The following is a 20,737-nucleotide window of genomic DNA, read 5'->3' as shown; positions in this document are numbered from 1 at the left end:
CACCAGGCCCAGGCAAGCCACCAAGACGACTACAATTTGAAGGACACCAATCCACAACTTGGTGAGCGGTGGCCAAATAGTGGAGCATTTGGTGGAAGAGGATGGATGAATGGTGAGAGACATACGAGTACTTATGACCTTGTTGAGCAGATGTTTTATCTATATGTTCGAGTTGTGAAAGCAAAAGATCTTCCTCCCAGTGTCATCACTGGTAGCTGTGATCCTTATGTGGAAGTCAAGCTGGGGAATTATAAAGGAAAAACAAGGCATTTTGAGAATAGACTGAATCCAGAGTGGAATCAAGTCTTTGCTTTCTCAAAAGAACGCGTTCAGTCCTCAGTACTAGAAGTTTTTGTGAAGGATAGGGAAATGGTGGGAAGGGATGATTATCTTGGAAGGGTAGTTTTTGATTTGCATGAGATTCCAACCAGAGTTCCCCCTGACAGTCCACTGGCTCCTCAGTGGTACAGATTGGAGGACCGGCGTGGACACGGAAAGGTAAGGGGTGAGATCATGGTTGCAGTTTGGATGGGAACACAAGCTGATGAAGCCTTCTCAGAGGCATGGCATTCTGATGCTGCTGCTGCTTATGGAGAGGGTGTTTTTAACACCCGTTCAAAGGTTTATGTATCCCCCAAACTGTGGTACCTGAGGGTGAATGTGATTGAAGCTCAGGATGTGCTGCCTAATGACAGAAACAGGCTCCCAGATGTTTTTGTCAAAGCTCAGGTTGGTAGTCAAGTGCTCAAAACCAATGTAAGTGAAACTCGCACTACTAATCCACTTTGGAATGAAGATTTAATTTTTGTGGCAGCTGAACCTTTTGAGGATCAGCTGATCATTACTGTTGAGGATCATGTGCACTATTCGAAAGACGAATTGTTGGGGAGCATTAGCCTACCACTGGACATATTTGAGAGGCGCCTGGACCACAGGCCAGTTCACTCACGATGGTTCAATCTTGAGAAATATGGTTTCGGAATCTTGGATGCTGACAGGAGGAAAGAGCTCAAGTTTTCAAGCAGAATTCACCTAAGAGTTTGTCTTGAAGGAGGATACCATGTACTTGATGAATCAACTCTCTACATAAGTGATCAAAGGCCAACATCAAGGCAATTGTGGAAACAGCCCGTTGGGATATTGGAAGTAGGAATTTTGAGTGCACAAGGGCTTCTCCCAATGAAGATGAAGGATGGCAGAGGGAGTACTGATGCTTACTGTGTAGCTAAGTACGGCCAAAAATGGGTTCGAACCAGAACAATCCTCGACACCTTCAATCCAAAATGGAATGAGCAATACACATGGGAAGTGTATGACCCCTGCACAGTGATCACATTGGGTGTGTTTGACAACTGCCACTTGGGTGGAGGTGAGAAACCAAATGGTGGCAATGCAGTGCGGGATTCACGGATTGGAAAGGTACGTATTCGGCTATCAACACTAGAAGCTCATAGAATATATTCACATTCTTACCCACTTCTTGTTCTACAACCAAATGGGGTAAAGAAAATGGGAGAGCTCCAACTATCAGTTCGTTTCACTACCCTCTCTCTAGCTCATATGGTATATATTTATGGCCATCCCTTGCTTCCAAAAATGCATTACTTACATCCTTTCACAGTGAACCAAGTAGACAATTTAAGACACCAAGCAATGAATATTGTAGCTGTGAGGCTTGGTAGAGCTGAACCACCTCTCAGAAAAGAAGTGGTGGAGTACATGTTAGATAGAGATTCCCACATGTGGAGTATGAGAAGAAGCAAAGCTAACTTCTTTCGCATTATGTCACTTCTTTCGGGCATGTTCTCCATGAGCCGATGGTTTAGTGATGTTTGCAACTGGAAGAACCCTATGACATCAGTTCTGGTTCATATACTGTTTCTGATATTGATTTGGTACCCAGAGCTGATACTTCCAACTCTCTTCCTCTACATGTTCCTCATCGGGTTATGGAACTATAGGTTCCGGCCAAGGCACCCTCCTCACATGGATACTAAAGTGTCATGGGCAGAGGCAGTAAACCCAGATGAACTTGATGAGGAATTTGACACATTTCCTTCCTCAAGGCCAAATGATATAGTTCGACTGAGGTATGACAGACTTAGAACTGTTGCAGGGAGGATTCAAACTGTTGTTGGTGACATTGCAACACAAGGGGAAAGAATTCATTCTGTACTAAGCTGGAGAGACCCAAGAGCAACAAGCCTTTTCGTATTGTTCTGCTTTTGTGCAGCTGTGGTGCTTTATGTGACACCATTCAGAGCAGTGGCACTGCTTGCAGGCTTGTATTACCTGCGGCACCCTAGGTTCCGGAGCAAGCTGCCTTCTGTACCCAGCAATTTCTTCAGGAGATTGCCAGCTCGAACAGATAGCTTACTCTAAAACTAAGTACTTTGTTAAAAATAAATGGTCTGTTTAGATTTTATTTTTCCAGTATGCAATGCTATTACAGTAGAGATTATGATTGTAAAATACATATACAACAGCATGAGGAATAACCTCAATAAGTACTCACACAGGATGTGTTCATGTTTTAACGAGTTCATTATGATGGATCTTTGCCTTCCCATGAGTGTAGTCAAGATCTGACATACTTACTAGCATAGCTATCTATGTCTCTGTTAATTTTTGTTTTCAATAAAATTATTTCCTACTAATTTGAATATCGCCTTTTTTTTTCTATTATTGTTGGCTACGTTCCATTCATGAGACCCACCAACACCAAAATAGCTAAAGCCAATGAACCATTAGAGCCACCAAGCGTCCACTGACTGTATCATAGAGATGAAGCCTCAAGTACAACGACATTTCCATAACACGTTTGAGTGAATTCAGATTATTCTCGGACAAAAACCATGCATTGAAGAGCAAGCAAAACTTTGGAGTGAACTACAAATAAAAGAAAAGGTTACATTACAAAATTTTAAGTAAACTTGGCTACCACAAAAGCACCAAGAAATTTGACATTCTGGCAATGTCACGAACCAGACTTCAGCCCTGCGATGATGTTCTAGTGATATCACCTCAATTTTTGTGAAATTGGTCACCGTATAAACCAGTAAAATCTCGCACAATCATATAAAGAGAAAAAGCAAATCAAATATCATATATATCAGTAGTGAGTTGCAAACCCATAACCAAAATTTGAAAATGAAAAATTTCTTGCACAATGCATCACCTAACACAACATCAAAATTTCAATGTCTATTTCCAATGGCACTAGAAGAGTACAACTGTTTAGACCAAGTTCAAACAAAATAAAACATGTAATGGAGAATAGCAGATCCTAACACTTTCCAGTGTTTCATCTAAAATTTCAACTCATGAGGTTTCATGCCCGCCTTAAGAGAAAACCTTGCAGCCAAGTAGGTCTTCAAGTCTGGAACTGCCTCGATGGATTTTATCAATGCTGTATCCACAGCCTTCTGTTCCTCCTTTTTCTCTTGTGGGAGTACATTTTTCTCCTATATTTTGAAAGATAAAAATGAATTAATACAGAAATACAGGAGAAATTCACCATGCAAACACCATCAATATTAACAAACCAACCTCGTTCTCAGCCTCAAAAAACTCTCCCTCTCCCTTCTTTTTCTTCTTCTGAACTTCCTTGGCAAAGTACTTGTCATCAAACTTCTCCACATTAACTCCAGAGATGTCAACCTTTGTGGAAGTAGCAATCACATAAGACTGATTGACACGTCTTAGTGGAACACCATTAATCTTGAATGGGCCTGCATTGACAAGCATAGAAGATATCACAACAGCCATAAAGAGTGAGTGACATTAACAAAGGCAACTAAGTACCAATTCTTCTCAGCAATTGGAGTGCATTACAATCTAATGACAGACAAAACCAAAACTCATTTAGTGAACTACACCAAAAACAATTTGAGTAAAGTTGCATCTGCATCTCCATTTTCTCAAGACAAACCACATGATAACTGAACATGGCAAATTTTAGAAAGTAAATAGACTATGTTCTAGACATTCACTATCTATATGATTATTCTGTTTCAATCAATATTTATTAACAATAACATTACCATATCCATATTGAACCCACAACCAAATGGATCCCATTCCCATGACTCCCATCTAGGACATCCAGAAGCAACAAAAATCTATAAGTTTCACTCTCTTTTTAAGAATCAATCGAGATGAATCTATTGAGCAAGAAAAGCTCGTCAACCCATCATCAGGTGAACACAGTCTGGAATAATCTTATAGACAAGCAATCGCCACAAATGCATACAAGTAGCTAACAGATTTAGGAACTAAAACACAAATTCCACCATGCCCTCAAACCAGCACAATAATGAGACAATATGAAAACACTTTACAATTCATAGGTAGATGGGTACCGGCACTCACCAGTGACCAAAAGCAATCCAGATGAGAGCTGCTTCAGGAAAACAACTCTCTTTCCCATGAACCTCCCAGAAAGAATGATCAACACAGTTCCTGGAGTAATACTAGCCCTACATATTGAAAACAAATACATATATTAGAATTTTCCAAAAATCAAAAACCACATGACAAACATTAAAATAATTACACATGTCAATTAGAAACCAACAATGAAAAATCAAAATCCAACTCATCTGATTGATCCCACCAATCTTCAGTGAACAAAAAACATTATTACATTTGAATCTCAATTAACGACAAACTATCAGATTTCCATAACATTTACAGGCATAACAATACATACCAAAACAACAACAGTCCCAAATTTTAAGGTCGGCTATAGATCCTCAACAGACTAGTCATACCATAAAGATAAAAATTTCATCATTTCCACACGTTTTCCAACCAACCAAACTCAACTAGAACCGAATCCCCAATAACCACCAACACAACATAAGTACAAACAAATTCATCATTCATAAATCAGAAGACAACAAGATTCACCAAAAACCGAAAACCCAACTAGCTAATCCAGCAGTTAAACACATACAAATCCAACAATTTATAGCATCTTATAAGCAACACCTATACATACAAGAAATCACGAATGCATATATATCCACACATGTAAATATACAAATCCAACATTTTCCCACACCATCTCAGCAACTAATCAATTACCCGACAAAATATTTTAAAAACACAACATACATATATATATATATATATATACTCCTTTAACATAAAAATAATCAAATACCCAACTACCAAAACAAACTCACAAACACACACGTACACCTATACATACACAAAATCATTAATACACACACATATAAACATAAAAATCCCACATTTTCTCAGCTACCAAACAATTACGCAACACATACATACACCTTTACATACATAAAAAATATCAATTACCCAACAACCAAAACAAACTCACAAACGCATCTAAACATTAAAAAAAATAAAATAAAATCCCACATTTTCTCAGCTCCCAAACAATTACCCAAAAAACCCAGATACCCAACAAGCAAAACAACCACAAAACCCCAAAAAAAACACAGAGACAGCCATAATAAAAACCTGAGCTTGGTGGGCTTGGGTTTGCGCTTGTTAACGAGCGGCTTCTTCACATCGTCAGCTGGGTAGAACTTGGGTGCCTTGGCAGCCGGAGCAGGAGCCTTGGGCTGAGCGTCGTGGCGAGGGAAAACGCCGCCGTTTTTGGCCTTGATGGCCCAGAGGCCTCGCTTGTGGTACATCTTAGACCTGGAGTACTTGCCGACCCCGCGAACCAGATCTGGGTTCCGGCTAACCTTTGGGGTCCTCTGCTTTGGTGCCATTGGAATTGAGATTTCACTCTCTCTCTCTCTCTGTGAATGAGTGAATTGGGAAATGGAGGAGGCTCTGAGAGAAAACCCTAGTTCTGAAGGAGATTTATATATGTGTGTGTAATATTGTTTATATAAAGTTCGGAGTGTTAAAAACCCTAGGGAATCCTTGTGATGAATAGAGTTTTGTGGGCCGAAAACCCTGGATTTTTTTGGGTTAATAGGCCTGAATGTGTCCTTGTGTTTTCAGTATATGGGCCTGATTTTTTTTTTCCCTTAAACTAACACATATATTGAGGGAATGAAAATGATATGATTTTGAGTGTAAAGAAAATTTTTTAATTAATAAATTAATTAGGGGCTAAAACCAGGGTTGGGTTGATATAATTTTAGGTTTAAATGATAATTGTTTTTAAAAAAAATTTACATTTTTTTATAAATGATAGAAATTCTACTCTAGTTTAATATAATTGTATATATACATGAAACTCCTTCCTAAAAACTTGAATAAAAGTCTTTACTCCATGCACCCTGCAAATACTTATAATTGTAGAGTGACCATTACACTAAGGGTGCAAGGTGGTCACTCCACAAGTATGCAAGGCTGGATACATTTTCTTGTTCGTTTATTGTTATTTATGCTTTTTGTTATTGTAAGGACTCAATTTGAATTGAACGTTAGGTTCTCAGCCTAACAAGCCCAAACAATACATTTATAGAGAGTGGGCTGAAAGGCTTAGGTGCTGGCCGTTGATCACCATGGCCAAACTTATCTAAAAAATGGCTAAGTGTTTTCTTACAAATGGGAGAATGTTCCTCGGCCACAGGCCGAGGAAGCCTTTTTCTGGCCCTCCCCTCCTTTGGGGTTACTCACTCTTCTTTTATAGTTTTCATCTTCCTATCTCCTGCTTCCATCTGTTGATCATCTATTCGCTTTTCTTCTGGTTGTCCGTCCCATCAGAGGCCTTATCGGTACTCAAGTGGCTCGCTCTAACCAACGTTATGATCCCATTCCCATGACTCCCATCTAGGACATCCAGAAGCAACAAAAATTTATGAGTTTCACTCTCTTTTTAAGAATCAATCAAGATGAATCTATTGAGCAAGAAAAGCTCGTCAACCCATCATCAGGTGAACACAGTCTGGAATAATCTTATAGACAAGCAATCACCACAAATGCATACAAGTAGCTAACAGATTTAGGAACTAAAACACAAATTCCACCATGCGCTCAAACCAGCACAATAATGAGACAATATGAAAACACTTTACAATTCATAGGTAGATGGGTACCAGCACTCACCAGTGACCAAAAGCAATCCAGATGAGAGCTGCTTCAGGAAAACAACTCTCTTTCCCATGAACCTCCCAGAAAGAATGATCAACACAGTTCCTGGAGTAATACTAGCCCTACATATTAGAATTTTCCAAAAATCAAAAACCACATGACAAACATTAAAATAATTACACATGTCAATTAGAAACCAACAATGAAAAATCAAAATCCAACTCATCTGATTGATCCCACCAATCCTCAGTGAACAAAAAACATTATTACATTTGAATCTCAATTAACAACAAACTATCAGATTTCCATAACATTTACAGGCATAACAATACATATCAAAACAACAACAGTCCCAAATTTTAAGGTCGGCTATAGATCCTCAACAGACCAGTCATACCATAAAGATAAAAATTCCATCATTTCCACACGTTTTCCAACCAACCAAACTCAACTAGAAACGAATCCCCAATAACCACCAACACAACATAAGTACAAACAAATTCATCATTCATAAATCAGAAGACAACAAGATTCACCAAAAACCGAAAACCCAACTAGCTAATCCAGCAGTTAAACACATACAAATCCAACAATTTATAGCATCTTATAAGCAACACCTATACATACAAGAAATCACGAATGCATATATATCCACACATGTAAATATACAAATCCAACATTTTCCCACACCATCTCAGCAACTAATCAATTACCCGACAAAATATTTTAAAAACCCAACATATATGTATATATATATATATACTCCTTTAACATAAAAATAATCAAATACCCAACAACCAAAACAAACTCACAAACACCTATACATACACAAAATCATTAATACACACACATATAAACATAAAAATCCCACATTTTCTCAGCTACCAAACAATTACCCAACACATACATATACCTTTACATACATAAAAAATATCAATTACCCAACAACCAAAACAAACTCACAAACGCATCTAAACATTAAAAAAAAAAAAAAAAAATCCCACATTTTCTCAGCTCCCAAACAATTACCCAAAAAACCCAGATACCCAACAAGCAAAACAACCACAAAACCCCAAAAAAAAAAACAGAGACAGCCATAATAAAAACCTGAGCTTGGTGGGCTTGGGTTTGCGCTTGTTAACGAGCGGCTTCTTCACATCGTCAGCTGGGTAGAACTTGGGTGCCTTGGCAGCCGGAGCAGGAGCCTTGGGCTGAGCGTCGTGGCGAGGGAAAACGCCGCCGTTTTTGGCCTTGATGGCCCAGAGGCCTCGCTTGTGGTATGGCCATCCCTTGCTTCCAAAAATGCATTACTTACATCCTTTCACAGTGAACCAAGTAGACAATTTAAGACACCAAGCAATGAATATTGTAGCTGTGAGGCTTGGTAGAGCTGAACCACCTCTCAGAAAAGAAGTGGTGGAGTACATGTTAGATAGAGATTCCCACATGTGGAGTATGAGAAGAAGCAAAGCTAACTTCTTTCGCATTATGTCACTTCTTTCGGGCATGTTCTCCATGAGCCGATGGTTTAGTGATGTTTGCAACTGGAAGAACCCTATGACATCAGTTCTGGTTCATATACTGTTTCTGATATTGATTTGGTACCCAGAGCTGATACTTCCAACTCTCTTCCTCTACATGTTCCTCATCGGGTTATGGAACTATAGGTTCCGGCCAAGGCACCCTCCTCACATGGATACTAAAGTGTCATGGGCAGAGGCAGTAAACCCAGATGAACTTGATGAGGAATTTGACACATTTCCTTCCTCAAGGCCAAATGATATAGTTCGACTGAGGTATGACAGACTTAGAACTGTTGCAGGGAGGATTCAAACTGTTGTTGGTGACATTGCAACACAAGGGGAAAGAATTCATTCTGTACTAAGCTGGAGAGACCCAAGAGCAACAAGCCTTTTCGTATTGTTCTGCTTTTGTGCAGCTGTGGTGCTTTATGTGACACCATTCAGAGCAGTGGCACTGCTTGCAGGCTTGTATTACCTGCGGCACCCTAGGTTCCGGAGCAAGCTGCCTTCTGTACCCAGCAATTTCTTCAGGAGATTGCCAGCTCGAACAGATAGCTTACTCTAAAACTAAGTACTTTGTTAAAAATAAATGGTCTGTTTAGATTTTATTTTTCCAGTATGCAATGCTATTACAGTAGAGATTATGATTGTAAAATACATATACAACAGCATGAGGAATAACCTCAATAAGTACTCACACAGGATGTGTTCATGTTTTAACGAGTTCATTATGATGGATCTTTGCCTTCCCATGAGTGTAGTCAAGATCTGACATACTTACTAGCATAGCTATCTATGTCTCTGTTAATTTTTGTTTTCAATAAAATTATTTCCTACTAATTTGAATATCGCCTTTTTTTTTCTATTATTGTTGGCTACGTTCCATTCATGAGACCCACCAACACCAAAATAGCTAAAGCCAATGAACCATTAGAGCCACCAAGCGTCCACTGACTGTATCATAGAGATGAAGCCTCAAGTACAACGACATTTCCATAACACGTTTGAGTGAATTCAGATTATTCTCGGACAAAAACCATGCATTGAAGAGCAAGCAAAACTTTGGAGTGAACTACAAATAAAAGAAAAGGTTACATTACAAAATTTTAAGTAAACTTGGCTACCACAAAAGCACCAAGAAATTTGACATTCTGGCAATGTCACGAACCAGACTTCAGCCCTGCGATGATGTTCTAGTGATATCACCTCAATTTTTGTGAAATTGGTCACCGTATAAACCAGTAAAATCTCGCACAATCATATAAAGAGAAAAAGCAAATCAAATATCATATATATCAGTAGTGAGTTGCAAACCCATAACCAAAATTTGAAAATGAAAAATTTCTTGCACAATGCATCACCTAACACAACATCAAAATTTCAATGTCTATTTCCAATGGCACTAGAAGAGTACAACTGTTTAGACCAAGTTCAAACAAAATAAAACATGTAATGGAGAATAGCAGATCCTAACACTTTCCAGTGTTTCATCTAAAATTTCAACTCATGAGGTTTCATGCCCGCCTTAAGAGAAAACCTTGCAGCCAAGTAGGTCTTCAAGTCTGGAACTGCCTCGATGGATTTTATCAATGCTGTATCCACAGCCTTCTGTTCCTCCTTTTTCTCTTGTGGGAGTACATTTTTCTCCTATATTTTGAAAGATAAAAATGAATTAATACAGAAATACAGGAGAAATTCACCATGCAAACACCATCAATATTAACAAACCAACCTCGTTCTCAGCCTCAAAAAACTCTCCCTCTCCCTTCTTTTTCTTCTTCTGAACTTCCTTGGCAAAGTACTTGTCATCAAACTTCTCCACATTAACTCCAGAGATGTCAACCTTTGTGGAAGTAGCAATCACATAAGACTGATTGACACGTCTTAGTGGAACACCATTAATCTTGAATGGGCCTGCATTGACAAGCATAGAAGATATCACAACAGCCATAAAGAGTGAGTGACATTAACAAAGGCAACTAAGTACCAATTCTTCTCAGCAATTGGAGTGCATTACAATCTAATGACAGACAAAACCAAAACTCATTTAGTGAACTACACCAAAAACAATTTGAGTAAAGTTGCATCTGCATCTCCATTTTCTCAAGACAAACCACATGATAACTGAACATGGCAAATTTTAGAAAGTAAATAGACTATGTTCTAGACATTCACTATCTATATGATTATTCTGTTTCAATCAATATTTATTAACAATAACATTACCATATCCATATTGAACCCACAACCAAATGGATCCCATTCCCATGACTCCCATCTAGGACATCCAGAAGCAACAAAAATCTATAAGTTTCACTCTCTTTTTAAGAATCAATCGAGATGAATCTATTGAGCAAGAAAAGCTCGTCAACCCATCATCAGGTGAACACAGTCTGGAATAATCTTATAGACAAGCAATCGCCACAAATGCATACAAGTAGCTAACAGATTTAGGAACTAAAACACAAATTCCACCATGCCCTCAAACCAGCACAATAATGAGACAATATGAAAACACTTTACAATTCATAGGTAGATGGGTACCGGCACTCACCAGTGACCAAAAGCAATCCAGATGAGAGCTGCTTCAGGAAAACAACTCTCTTTCCCATGAACCTCCCAGAAAGAATGATCAACACAGTTCCTGGAGTAATACTAGCCCTACATATTGAAAACAAATACATATATTAGAATTTTCCAAAAATCAAAAACCACATGACAAACATTAAAATAATTACACATGTCAATTAGAAACCAACAATGAAAAATCAAAATCCAACTCATCTGATTGATCCCACCAATCTTCAGTGAACAAAAAACATTATTACATTTGAATCTCAATTAACGACAAACTATCAGATTTCCATAACATTTACAGGCATAACAATACATACCAAAACAACAACAGTCCCAAATTTTAAGGTCGGCTATAGATCCTCAACAGACTAGTCATACCATAAAGATAAAAATTTCATCATTTCCACACGTTTTCCAACCAACCAAACTCAACTAGAACCGAATCCCCAATAACCACCAACACAACATAAGTACAAACAAATTCATCATTCATAAATCAGAAGACAACAAGATTCACCAAAAACCGAAAACCCAACTAGCTAATCCAGCAGTTAAACACATACAAATCCAACAATTTATAGCATCTTATAAGCAACACCTATACATACAAGAAATCACGAATGCATATATATCCACACATGTAAATATACAAATCCAACATTTTCCCACACCATCTCAGCAACTAATCAATTACCCGACAAAATATTTTAAAAACACAACATACATATATATATATATATATATACTCCTTTAACATAAAAATAATCAAATACCCAACTACCAAAACAAACTCACAAACACACACGTACACCTATACATACACAAAATCATTAATACACACACATATAAACATAAAAATCCCACATTTTCTCAGCTACCAAACAATTACGCAACACATACATACACCTTTACATACATAAAAAATATCAATTACCCAACAACCAAAACAAACTCACAAACGCATCTAAACATTAAAAAAAATAAAATAAAATCCCACATTTTCTCAGCTCCCAAACAATTACCCAAAAAACCCAGATACCCAACAAGCAAAACAACCACAAAACCCCAAAAAAAACACAGAGACAGCCATAATAAAAACCTGAGCTTGGTGGGCTTGGGTTTGCGCTTGTTAACGAGCGGCTTCTTCACATCGTCAGCTGGGTAGAACTTGGGTGCCTTGGCAGCCGGAGCAGGAGCCTTGGGCTGAGCGTCGTGGCGAGGGAAAACGCCGCCGTTTTTGGCCTTGATGGCCCAGAGGCCTCGCTTGTGGTACATCTTAGACCTGGAGTACTTGCCGACCCCGCGAACCAGATCTGGGTTCCGGCTAACCTTTGGGGTCCTCTGCTTTGGTGCCATTGGAATTGAGATTTCACTCTCTCTCTCTCTCTGTGAATGAGTGAATTGGGAAATGGAGGAGGCTCTGAGAGAAAACCCTAGTTCTGAAGGAGATTTATATATGTGTGTGTAATATTGTTTATATAAAGTTCGGAGTGTTAAAAACCCTAGGGAATCCTTGTGATGAATAGAGTTTTGTGGGCCGAAAACCCTGGATTTTTTTGGGTTAATGGGCCTGAATGTGTCCTTGTGTTTTCAGTATATGGGCCTGATTTTTTTTTTTCCCTTAAACTAACACATATATTGAGGGAATGAAAATGATATGATTTTGAGTGTAAAGAAATTTTTTTAATTAATAAATTAATTAGGGGCTAAAACCAGGGTTGGGTTGATATAATTTTAGGTTTAAATGATAATTTTTTTTTAAAAAAAAATACATTTTTTTATAAATGATAGAAATTCTATTCTAGTTTAATATAATTGTATATGTACATGAAACTCCCTCCTAAAAACTTGAATCAAAGTCCTTACTCCATGCACCCTGCAAATACTTATAATTGTGGAGTGACCACCATGCACCCTGCAAATACTTATAATTGTAGAGTGACCACTACACTAAGGGTGCACGGTGGTCACTCCACAAGTATGCAAGGCTGGATACATTTTCTTGTTCGTTTATTGTTATTTATGCTTTTTGTTATATTTTGTTAATTATTAGTAAAAAAAAATATAACATAAGATTTATTTGATAGCCTTATTTACCTTAAATGTAACCTCTGCGAATAAGTTTAAGGCTAAGAGAAAAAATAATTGGTTTGATGATAATTTTTTTTGGCAAAAGACATTTTTAAAGGTAGATAGTAAAATTGTTTATGTGATTCAATTTATTTACGTTGACTGATTGCAAAACTACTTTTTAAGAGAGAGAAAGAGAGTATTTTTAAGAAATATGAGTATCTATATATATGTGTGTGTGTGTGTGTGTGTGTGTGTAGGGTTAGGATTTGTGATCCAAGCCCAAAAACAATAAATTTGTAGAGTGTGGATGATAGAGCTAGGTTAACTATGGAACTTACAACAGTTTATCACAACATACCAATATAAACCAACATAAAAGTACACGTAAAGATCAAGTAAACTCAAGTCTGAAAAGACTTATGATAGATTGAATACAGGTTCCAATTCTCTCTTGTTACAGTTCAACCCCCCCCCCTTTTTAGGAGCCATTTTTCTTTATATAGCATCCTCCCCCATCATCCTCATCATCCACTTGTTCTTCATCCAGCTCCCTACTTGAGTGTATGTCATGTCATGTATCTCTCTCAGCTTTTGTGAATGGCGGTAGTTGAAGTTGTACTGTTCAAGGGTTTTCTCCACATAAATGCGGCTAGAAAAGTTGCTATAGTGCATTTAATACGGTGGTGGCAGCTTTTCATTTTAGATATTTCTCCACTCTTATTATCTCCAAGCGTGTCCAAAGCTTATCTAGACTGCCAAAGTCACTAGTAAGCTCATTCGAACACTCTAGATATTTATATGACCTAAAATCTTTACACCCAAGGATAATGATCTCTTCGAAGCGCTGATGCTCTCTTCGGACGGAGTCTCTTCGTCCCCATGTATCCTTCTTTCATGCGAAGTATCCCTCGACAATTTTAGCCTCTTCAGACCTATAATAACCTTCACATTGGGCTTTAGGCCCACTGCGTATGGTTGGGCCTTCTCCCCCACAATATATATTTTAAAAAAATTTGATTCTAATTATTGTCTAATTTTGAACTATATGTCCTATCTAAGTTTTTATTTTATTTTATTTTTTTATTCTAGTTGAGTTAATGCTATGCAAAAGTCGAATAGACAAATATAAATAAATCATAAAAAATAATAAAAAAAATAATAATAATAACAAAGAGTAATCTCAAGTGTATATCCAAAAAAAACTAAAATAAAAAAATAAAAGAAAGAAAGAGAGTAAAAATCATGTGTGTGTGTGTGACTTAAACAAGGTAAAATTTGAACTCATATATATGTGTAATTATGATTGTTTTTAATTGTACTATGCATATGCACATATTATACACTAGTTTTTATAAAACAATCAAACATGAATCACTTTCTTAGAAGAAAAAAAATCCAAAGAATATGAATTATATTTTATTTTTAGATTGTCATATATATAGTATTATAATTATTCTATGAAATTGAGATTATGGAGTCTTCTTCCATGTTAGGCATTAGGCTCTTACCTAACTTGCCAAATGGCTAACTCAATCTAACCCCTAGAGGAAAAAAAAACGTTTATAATCATCTCTTCTAAGTAGATTAAGATGATGTTATGATTCAATCCACTTAAGAGTATCTTATTATGTAAGTTACTAAAGTATTAGTTTTTCAACGTTTAGAATAACTATTATGGTTACTTCAAAATAGAGTTGCCACAATTTGGTACTTAAAAAAAAATTACTACAGTGAAAAGAAAAATTTATTGAATATCTCTCTAGGGAAATTTGGGTCTTAACCCTCCCGAAATAGGGAGATCCTATAAACGGTAAGCCGTTTTCACTATTACAGTAATTAGTCAAGCTGACTGCCCAAATGGTGTTTCGCTTGGGCCTGGCCCATTTATAGAGATGCTGTCATTTTGCCCCCCATAGATAAATAAACGGTTTGCCGCTCATGGCCATTTAATAGATTCTAACCAATTCCATAATCAGAAACAAACAAAAAAATGTAGCTTATATTGACTCTTATGTCTATGATACCAAACAACAATGAACAGTTTGTACATTATTATATCTCACATTACTTTGCCACTTACAATATTTAGCACCATCTTCAGAAAATATATGTACACAATGCATTGAACCCAAAATTGCATGCAGCCACCATAAGTCATGTAGCACAGTGGTATTGCCCGATTCACTTCATGGGCGAATCTAGGTTCGAATCTTCTCACCCCCGACTTTCCATAAGAACATGAATTTTTTATAACATGGGGTAAAAGAAAAAATAGAGCAGCCAAAAGGTCACCTTTGAAAAAAAGAAATTAGAAACATTCCTCCCGAAATAGGGAGATCCTATAAACGGTAAGCCGTTTTCACTATTACAGTAATTAGTCAAGCTGACTGCCCAAATGGTGTTTCGCTTGGGCCTGGCCCATTTATAGAGATGCTGTCATTTTGCCCCCCATAGATAAATAAACGGTTTGCCGCTCATGGCCATTTAATAGATTCTAACCAATTCCATAATCAGAAACAAACAAAAAAATGTAGCTTATATTGACTCTTATGTCTATGATACCAAACAACAATGAACAGTTTGTACATTATTATATCTCACATTACTTTGCCACTTACAATATTTAGCACCATGTTCAGAAAATATATGTACACAATGCATTGAACCCAAAATTGCATGCAGCCACCATAAGTCATGTAGCACAGTGGTATTGCCCGATTCACTTCATGGGCGAATCTAGGTTCGAATCTTCTCACCCCCGACTTTCCATAAGAACATGAATTTTTTATAACATGGGGTAAAAGAAAAAATAGAGCAGCCAAAAGGTCACCTTTGAAAAAAAGAAATTAGAAACATTGACAGAATGCTTGAACTATAAAGTAGCAGTTAGTTCACCACAATGCACATTTTGGCATGAATCAAACCATATTGTTACAGGGCTAGAACTGAGAGTACTAGCACTATAACTTTTTGCTAAGAGTCAAGTTGTTCTGTCTGTCATTTATGGAAGGTCCTAGACATAAATCATTATGTTATTTATAGTATATACAAGAGTTTGGTAATCACATTTATGCGTAATCTTCCGGTACATGGGGTTATATTATCAAATTAGAATTCAAGAAGGTATAGCTTAAGAGGATAAGTACCTCAGTAGATATATAGTAAACCAGTTTGTTGATTTTGGAAGCTAAATCATAACATAAAGTCAATATTAGCAACCAATTATTCAATTGTAAGTGTTCAGCACAAAACTGCACATATGGGAAAACTACCCAGCTGGCTAAATGAAATGACCTTAAGCATTCAAGCCTGATATTGGCAGAAATAGAATAAGACTAATGGAACATAAAAATGAAATTACTGTGTTTGATTGATAAATAATCCATCTCATCCACTCTTCGAATAAAAAAATGTTCCAATTGTTAACATGTGACTTTAACGTGCATGAGAGAAGAAACAGCAGTATAAGTCATAAGTGGATAAATACTAAACTCACAGTTCCATGAACTCAAGAGAAGAAAATGGACCCAAAAAAAAAAAAAAAAAAAAAAATTCTACTCGCCTAACAATCAATTTTTTTTTTTTTAAATACCTGGTTCTCTCTGACAATGATTCTACTCCTAATGTTCCTTGGGATACAATCTTCTAAATATGTTATCCACACAATCAATTCACCTAATTTGGTTACAATTTCATAAAATTAACTGAGAAAAACAGTCACGATTTATAAAATTGCTAAATCAAATGCATATTGTTATCTGCTGCAGAAAATAAAGGTCCTATGATGAAACAATTCCATGTGTCAGAATAATGTTTATCTTAATTCTTAATGTTGAAACAGAATTAGCAAAAACCTTATAGCACAAGTTATATGCCTGTATTAACTTCATTTTCTATAGCCAATTAGCCATATATAGAAATAATATCATACTTCATAGATTGACATACTATCATACCCTGTAAAGAAGTTGGGTATGTAACAAATGTAAACTCCACGCGATAAGAAATATAAAACAAATAGTTTTTTTTTTTTTTTTTTTTTATAGGTAGAGTTAAATGATAATAGTGATAAAAAAAAAAAATAGTTAAACCATCATGTGAAAAACTTAGGCATGTACTTAATGCACAGAACATACTTTGTAGCAGTCTCTTCTTAAGCTCTAACCGGAAGGCAATACTCATGGCACCTGGCTTAGAGGTACCATAGCAGAGATTGAGCCACGAGCTCAAATGAAGCCTGATAGCAGAAATATGAAGTTCTACCCATAGCTAATCAACTGATGAGGCACTGCAATTATATGAAGTATGAAATGTTTTTTTTGGAGGGGGGGGGGGGGGCAAGAAAAGTGATCATTTATGATAGGAATATAATTATTGAAAAATTAGCCAAAAAAGAAAAGAATAATATCAATACAGATGATTAAAGCATTACACAAAGACTGCTTAAAACTTAAAATTTAAACTGCAAATTCAAGCCTCTTTATAGGTATATGGTGGGGAAAATTACAAATCATAAAAGAAAACTCAACAGCCACCGCCAGAGAAGGAAATCGAAAAAGCTTCACCTACACCAATGAAACATGTGCATAAACATTAACACCTAACATTTTGAGTTCTCAAAGCATGCTATCTGTTCTTGCAGGCAACCTCCTTAGAAAGTTCTGGACCACTGAAGGAAAGCCAACACGAAATCTTGGATGCCTTAGCACATAAGTCATAGAAAGAATGAGAACATATCGAAAAGGAGTGACATATGTCACAAAGCAAGCTACCAAGCAGAAACACACAAAGATCATTGTAGCTCTTGGATCTCGCCAACTTAGAAGAGATTGCACCCTCTCCCCTTGAGTTGCCAAGTCGCCAAGCACCACTTGCATCCTCCCAGCAATGCCTCTTAATCGATCATATCTCCTTTTTAAAACTTCACCTGTTTTCTTAGATGGTAGTGGATCGAATTCTTCATCGAGTTCTTCTTCATTTGTTGTATCAACATGAGATAGTTTGGCATCCAAGTGAGGAGGATGCCTTGGCCTCTTTATGCAGCGCCAAACCCCAACTAGAAAAAGGACTAAAAAGATTGTAGACAACGTCAGCTTTGGGACAAAAACCACAACCAAGAACAGGAAATAAAAGGCCATTGTTGCAGCAGGACTCTTCCAATTGCGTATCTGCTCAAACCATTTGATTAATGCAAAAATACCACTCAAAAGATCTAAGATCCTATCATAATTTGCTTTCGCTCTCCGTATGCTCCACATATTTGATCCAACATCTAACATGTAATCAACAATTTCTTTCCTTAGAGGTGGCTCAGCACGGCTCAACCTCAACGAGGTTATAAAAGCAGCTTGGTGTCTCAAGCTATCAAGCTGATATACAGATAGAGGATTAAGGTAATGCATCTTGGGAAGTAAAGGTTGAGTATAATTTTGCAGCGTATCAAAAAAAGATGCACAAGAAAATCTCACAGCCAACTGAATTTCTCCCATCTTCTTCACCCCAGAAGATTGTAAGACCACAAGCGGATAAGAGTAAGTGTAAATCCGATTACTTTCAAGAGTGGATAAACGAATTCTTACCTTCCCAATCCTTGGATGAAATGCTTTTCCAGCCATATCCCCTGCCTGTATGTGGCCATTATCAAACACCCCAATTGTCAAAACAGTACACAAATCATAAACATCCCATGAAAACTGTTCATTCCACTGTGGAGCCAAACTATCAAGAATAGTCCTTGTCCGCACCCATTTTGACGCATATTTAGCTACACAATAGGCATCAGTACGCTTCTCTTTACCCTTCATCACTGGCAGACCGGTAGCATTCAAAATCCCCAATTCCAATAGCCCAATATTAGGCCTCCACAACAGCTTTACCGTAGACCTGAGATCACTACTATAGTTAGTAGCCTCATCAAGAACATGATAACCACCATCTAAAGAAATCCTTGCATTAAGCTTGCTTGCAAAATTCACCTCCTTCTGTTCTTTACTTTCCCCTGCAATTTCAGGTCTCTCAAGATTATACCACCTAGCACTTGCAGGTGCATTGTCCACCCTCTTCATCACATTTTGTAGAGGAATTACAACCTTCCCCAAGCACACACTCTCTTCCTTATTCGGATTCAACTTATCCTCCACACTCAAAACCAAAGGTTCTTCAAATGGTTCTGCTGCTACAAACATCATATCCTCATTCCACATAGGATTCTCATTCTTATTTGGTGAACTCCTACTTCTCAACACCAAATTCCCAAGTGTACCCCTTACAAAAATTTCCGGATTCTTCCTATTCTTATCTCTGAATACCAAATCTTGACCTTGAATTACATTAACTCTAAGATACCATAGCCTAGGTGAATGATATATCTTAGACCTCGTATACGCTGTACCTGCAGATTCTGCAGCATCCGAAATCCATGCTTCAGAAAAAGCTTCATCTGCCTGAGTCCCCATCCAGACAGACAACATTAACTCTCCTGCTCCAAGCTTCACACCATTCTTATCCTCCAACCTATACCACTGTGGCGCCAATGGACTATCTGGCTGAACACGCATAGGAACATCACCAATATTGAACTTGACTTTACCAATCATTTCATGACTCACTTCATTAAGCTTATCTCTGACAACAGTCTCCAAAGTAATTGTCTGAATCCGCTCTTTTTTGAAAGCAAAGACTTGGTTCCATTCTGGGCTTGACTTCTTCTCAAAGATCTTTGTGGTGCCCTTACAGTTTCCTAGTATAATTTCCACGTAAGGATCACAGGTATCAGGTCCATCAGGCCCTACCAAATCCTTTGCTTTCAAAATCTTTACGAACATGAACTGCATTTGTTCAACGAGGTCGTGGGGTCTCAATGGACCAGTCGTGTTTTTGGAGCCACTGATGTTTGGTTTGGTTTGTTTGAGAGAGAAATCTTCTTTTGGCTTCGCCATTGATCAAACTGTAAACACAATAGGCAAAACATTTTCAGAAACCAAAGTATAATTTGAATTGTAATTAAGAAATCAAATTAATAACAAGGCCGTTTGTAAATCAATATTGGAATATAATAGAAACTGTGAAGTGTGAATTATAGTATTAGTCAAAAACCATGATCTGACTGTATCTATAATAATTCCATTGTATTCTAAGAAAAAAGAAAACCCACTTTAAAAAACAAAACCATATTCAGATTATATGTCTAGAAAAACAAAAAGGAAACAAGTTTCATGGATTAAAAATACATATCTACACATGCACAAACTAGTTACAAAAGCATTTCTAGCGTGGCTCCATTCATAATAGTCATCAATCTATCACAACCATTCTCATTTCTCTATACTATTATGAACAAAATATATTGCAAGATTCTTCTTAAAAAAAAAAAAAAAACGTTGGAAACATCAAGGAGCAAAGAAAAAAAATCATGTTAGGCGTTAGGAAAAAAAAGAAAAGAAATGCAAACTAACTTACAGGTTCAATGGGGTAGAGAAAAATAGCAGAGACAGTTCTTTTGAGGAGCTGGCAAAGAGAGAGAGAGAGAATGAAAAGCA

General features: G+C 37.0%; 6 protein-coding genes across 6 annotated transcripts; 2 read left to right on the top strand and 4 right to left on the bottom strand.

The window, feature by feature from the left end:
• Positions 1-6: 6 nt before the first annotated feature.
• On the top strand, positions 7-2,564 carry LOC136069171 (multiple C2 domain and transmembrane region protein 2-like). The gene has a single exon (XM_065777401.1). The coding sequence runs from the start codon at positions 106-108 to the stop codon at positions 2,380-2,382; it is 2,277 nt and encodes a 758-aa protein (XP_065633473.1). The 5' UTR covers positions 7-105; the 3' UTR covers positions 2,383-2,564.
• Positions 2,565-3,079: 515 nt separating this feature from the next.
• Positions 3,080-5,859, bottom strand: LOC136069172 (large ribosomal subunit protein eL6z-like). Its single transcript, XM_065777402.1, has 4 exons — positions 5,494-5,859; positions 4,372-4,478; positions 3,550-3,731; positions 3,080-3,464 (listed from the first exon to the last, which is right to left on the bottom strand). Exons 1-4 carry the CDS (start codon positions 5,748-5,750, stop codon positions 3,309-3,311), a joined length of 702 nt encoding a protein of 233 aa, XP_065633474.1. The 5' UTR covers positions 5,751-5,859; the 3' UTR covers positions 3,080-3,308.
• Positions 5,860-6,991: 1,132 nt separating this feature from the next.
• LOC136069155 (large ribosomal subunit protein eL6z-like) lies at positions 6,992-8,327 on the bottom strand (the record flags this gene model as incomplete). Its single annotated transcript, XM_065777371.1, has 2 exons — positions 6,992-7,148; positions 8,134-8,327. Coding segments are annotated over 2 exons (336 nt in total), but the record flags the coding sequence as incomplete, so codon positions are not given.
• On the top strand, positions 8,315-9,296 carry LOC136069170 (FT-interacting protein 1-like). Its single transcript, XM_065777400.1, has one exon. The coding sequence runs from the start codon at positions 8,329-8,331 to the stop codon at positions 9,112-9,114; it is 786 nt and encodes a 261-aa protein (XP_065633472.1). The 5' UTR covers positions 8,315-8,328; the 3' UTR covers positions 9,115-9,296.
• A 515-nt stretch (positions 9,297-9,811) lies between these two features.
• On the bottom strand, positions 9,812-12,591 carry LOC112004852 (large ribosomal subunit protein eL6z). Its single transcript, XM_024037086.2, has 4 exons — positions 12,226-12,591; positions 11,104-11,210; positions 10,282-10,463; positions 9,812-10,196 (listed from the first exon to the last, which is right to left on the bottom strand). Exons 1-4 carry the CDS (start codon positions 12,480-12,482, stop codon positions 10,041-10,043), a joined length of 702 nt encoding a protein of 233 aa, XP_023892854.1. The 5' UTR covers positions 12,483-12,591; the 3' UTR covers positions 9,812-10,040.
• Positions 12,592-17,815: 5,224 nt separating this feature from the next.
• LOC112004900 (FT-interacting protein 3) lies at positions 17,816-20,737 on the bottom strand. Its single transcript, XM_024037141.2, has 2 exons — positions 20,658-20,737; positions 17,816-20,145 (listed from the first exon to the last, which is right to left on the bottom strand). Exon 2 carries the CDS (start codon positions 20,135-20,137, stop codon positions 17,816-17,818), a length of 2,322 nt encoding a protein of 773 aa, XP_023892909.2. The 5' UTR covers positions 20,138-20,145; positions 20,658-20,737.

The sequence above is a fragment of the Quercus suber genome, unplaced genomic scaffold (assembly GCF_002906115.3).
Source record: "Quercus suber isolate HL8 unplaced genomic scaffold, Cork oak 2.0 scaffold_154, whole genome shotgun sequence".
Lineage (NCBI taxonomy): Eukaryota > Viridiplantae > Streptophyta > Magnoliopsida > Fagales > Fagaceae > Quercus > Quercus suber.
The sequence above is the reverse complement of the archived record's forward strand: the minus strand, read 5'-3'. Positions and strand labels throughout refer to the sequence as shown.

Bases quoted from the DNA above. Each gene is read 5' to 3' on its own strand.
- LOC136069172 (XM_065777402.1), bottom strand. From the start codon at position 5,750: ATGGCACCAAAGCAGAGGACCCCAAAGGTTAGCCGGAACCCAGATCTG. The intron at 4,479-5,493 runs GTTTTTATTATG...TTCAATATGTAG, and splicing joins CCCAAGCCCACCAAGCTCAG to GGCTAGTATTACTCCAGGAA. The intron at 3,732-4,371 runs GTGAGTGCCGGT...TTGTCAATGCAG, and splicing joins TGGATTGCTTTTGGTCACTG to GCCCATTCAAGATTAATGGT.
- LOC112004852 (XM_024037086.2), bottom strand. From the start codon at position 12,482: ATGGCACCAAAGCAGAGGACCCCAAAGGTTAGCCGGAACCCAGATCTG. The intron at 11,211-12,225 runs GTTTTTATTATG...TTCAATATGTAG, and splicing joins CCCAAGCCCACCAAGCTCAG to GGCTAGTATTACTCCAGGAA. The intron at 10,464-11,103 runs GTGAGTGCCGGT...TTGTCAATGCAG, and splicing joins TGGATTGCTTTTGGTCACTG to GCCCATTCAAGATTAATGGT.
- LOC136069170 (XM_065777400.1), top strand. From the start codon at position 8,329: ATGCATTACTTACATCCTTTCACAGTGAACCAAGTAGACAATTTAAGA.
- LOC136069171 (XM_065777401.1), top strand. From the start codon at position 106: ATGAATGGTGAGAGACATACGAGTACTTATGACCTTGTTGAGCAGATG.
- LOC112004900 (XM_024037141.2), bottom strand. From the start codon at position 20,137: ATGGCGAAGCCAAAAGAAGATTTCTCTCTCAAACAAACCAAACCAAAC.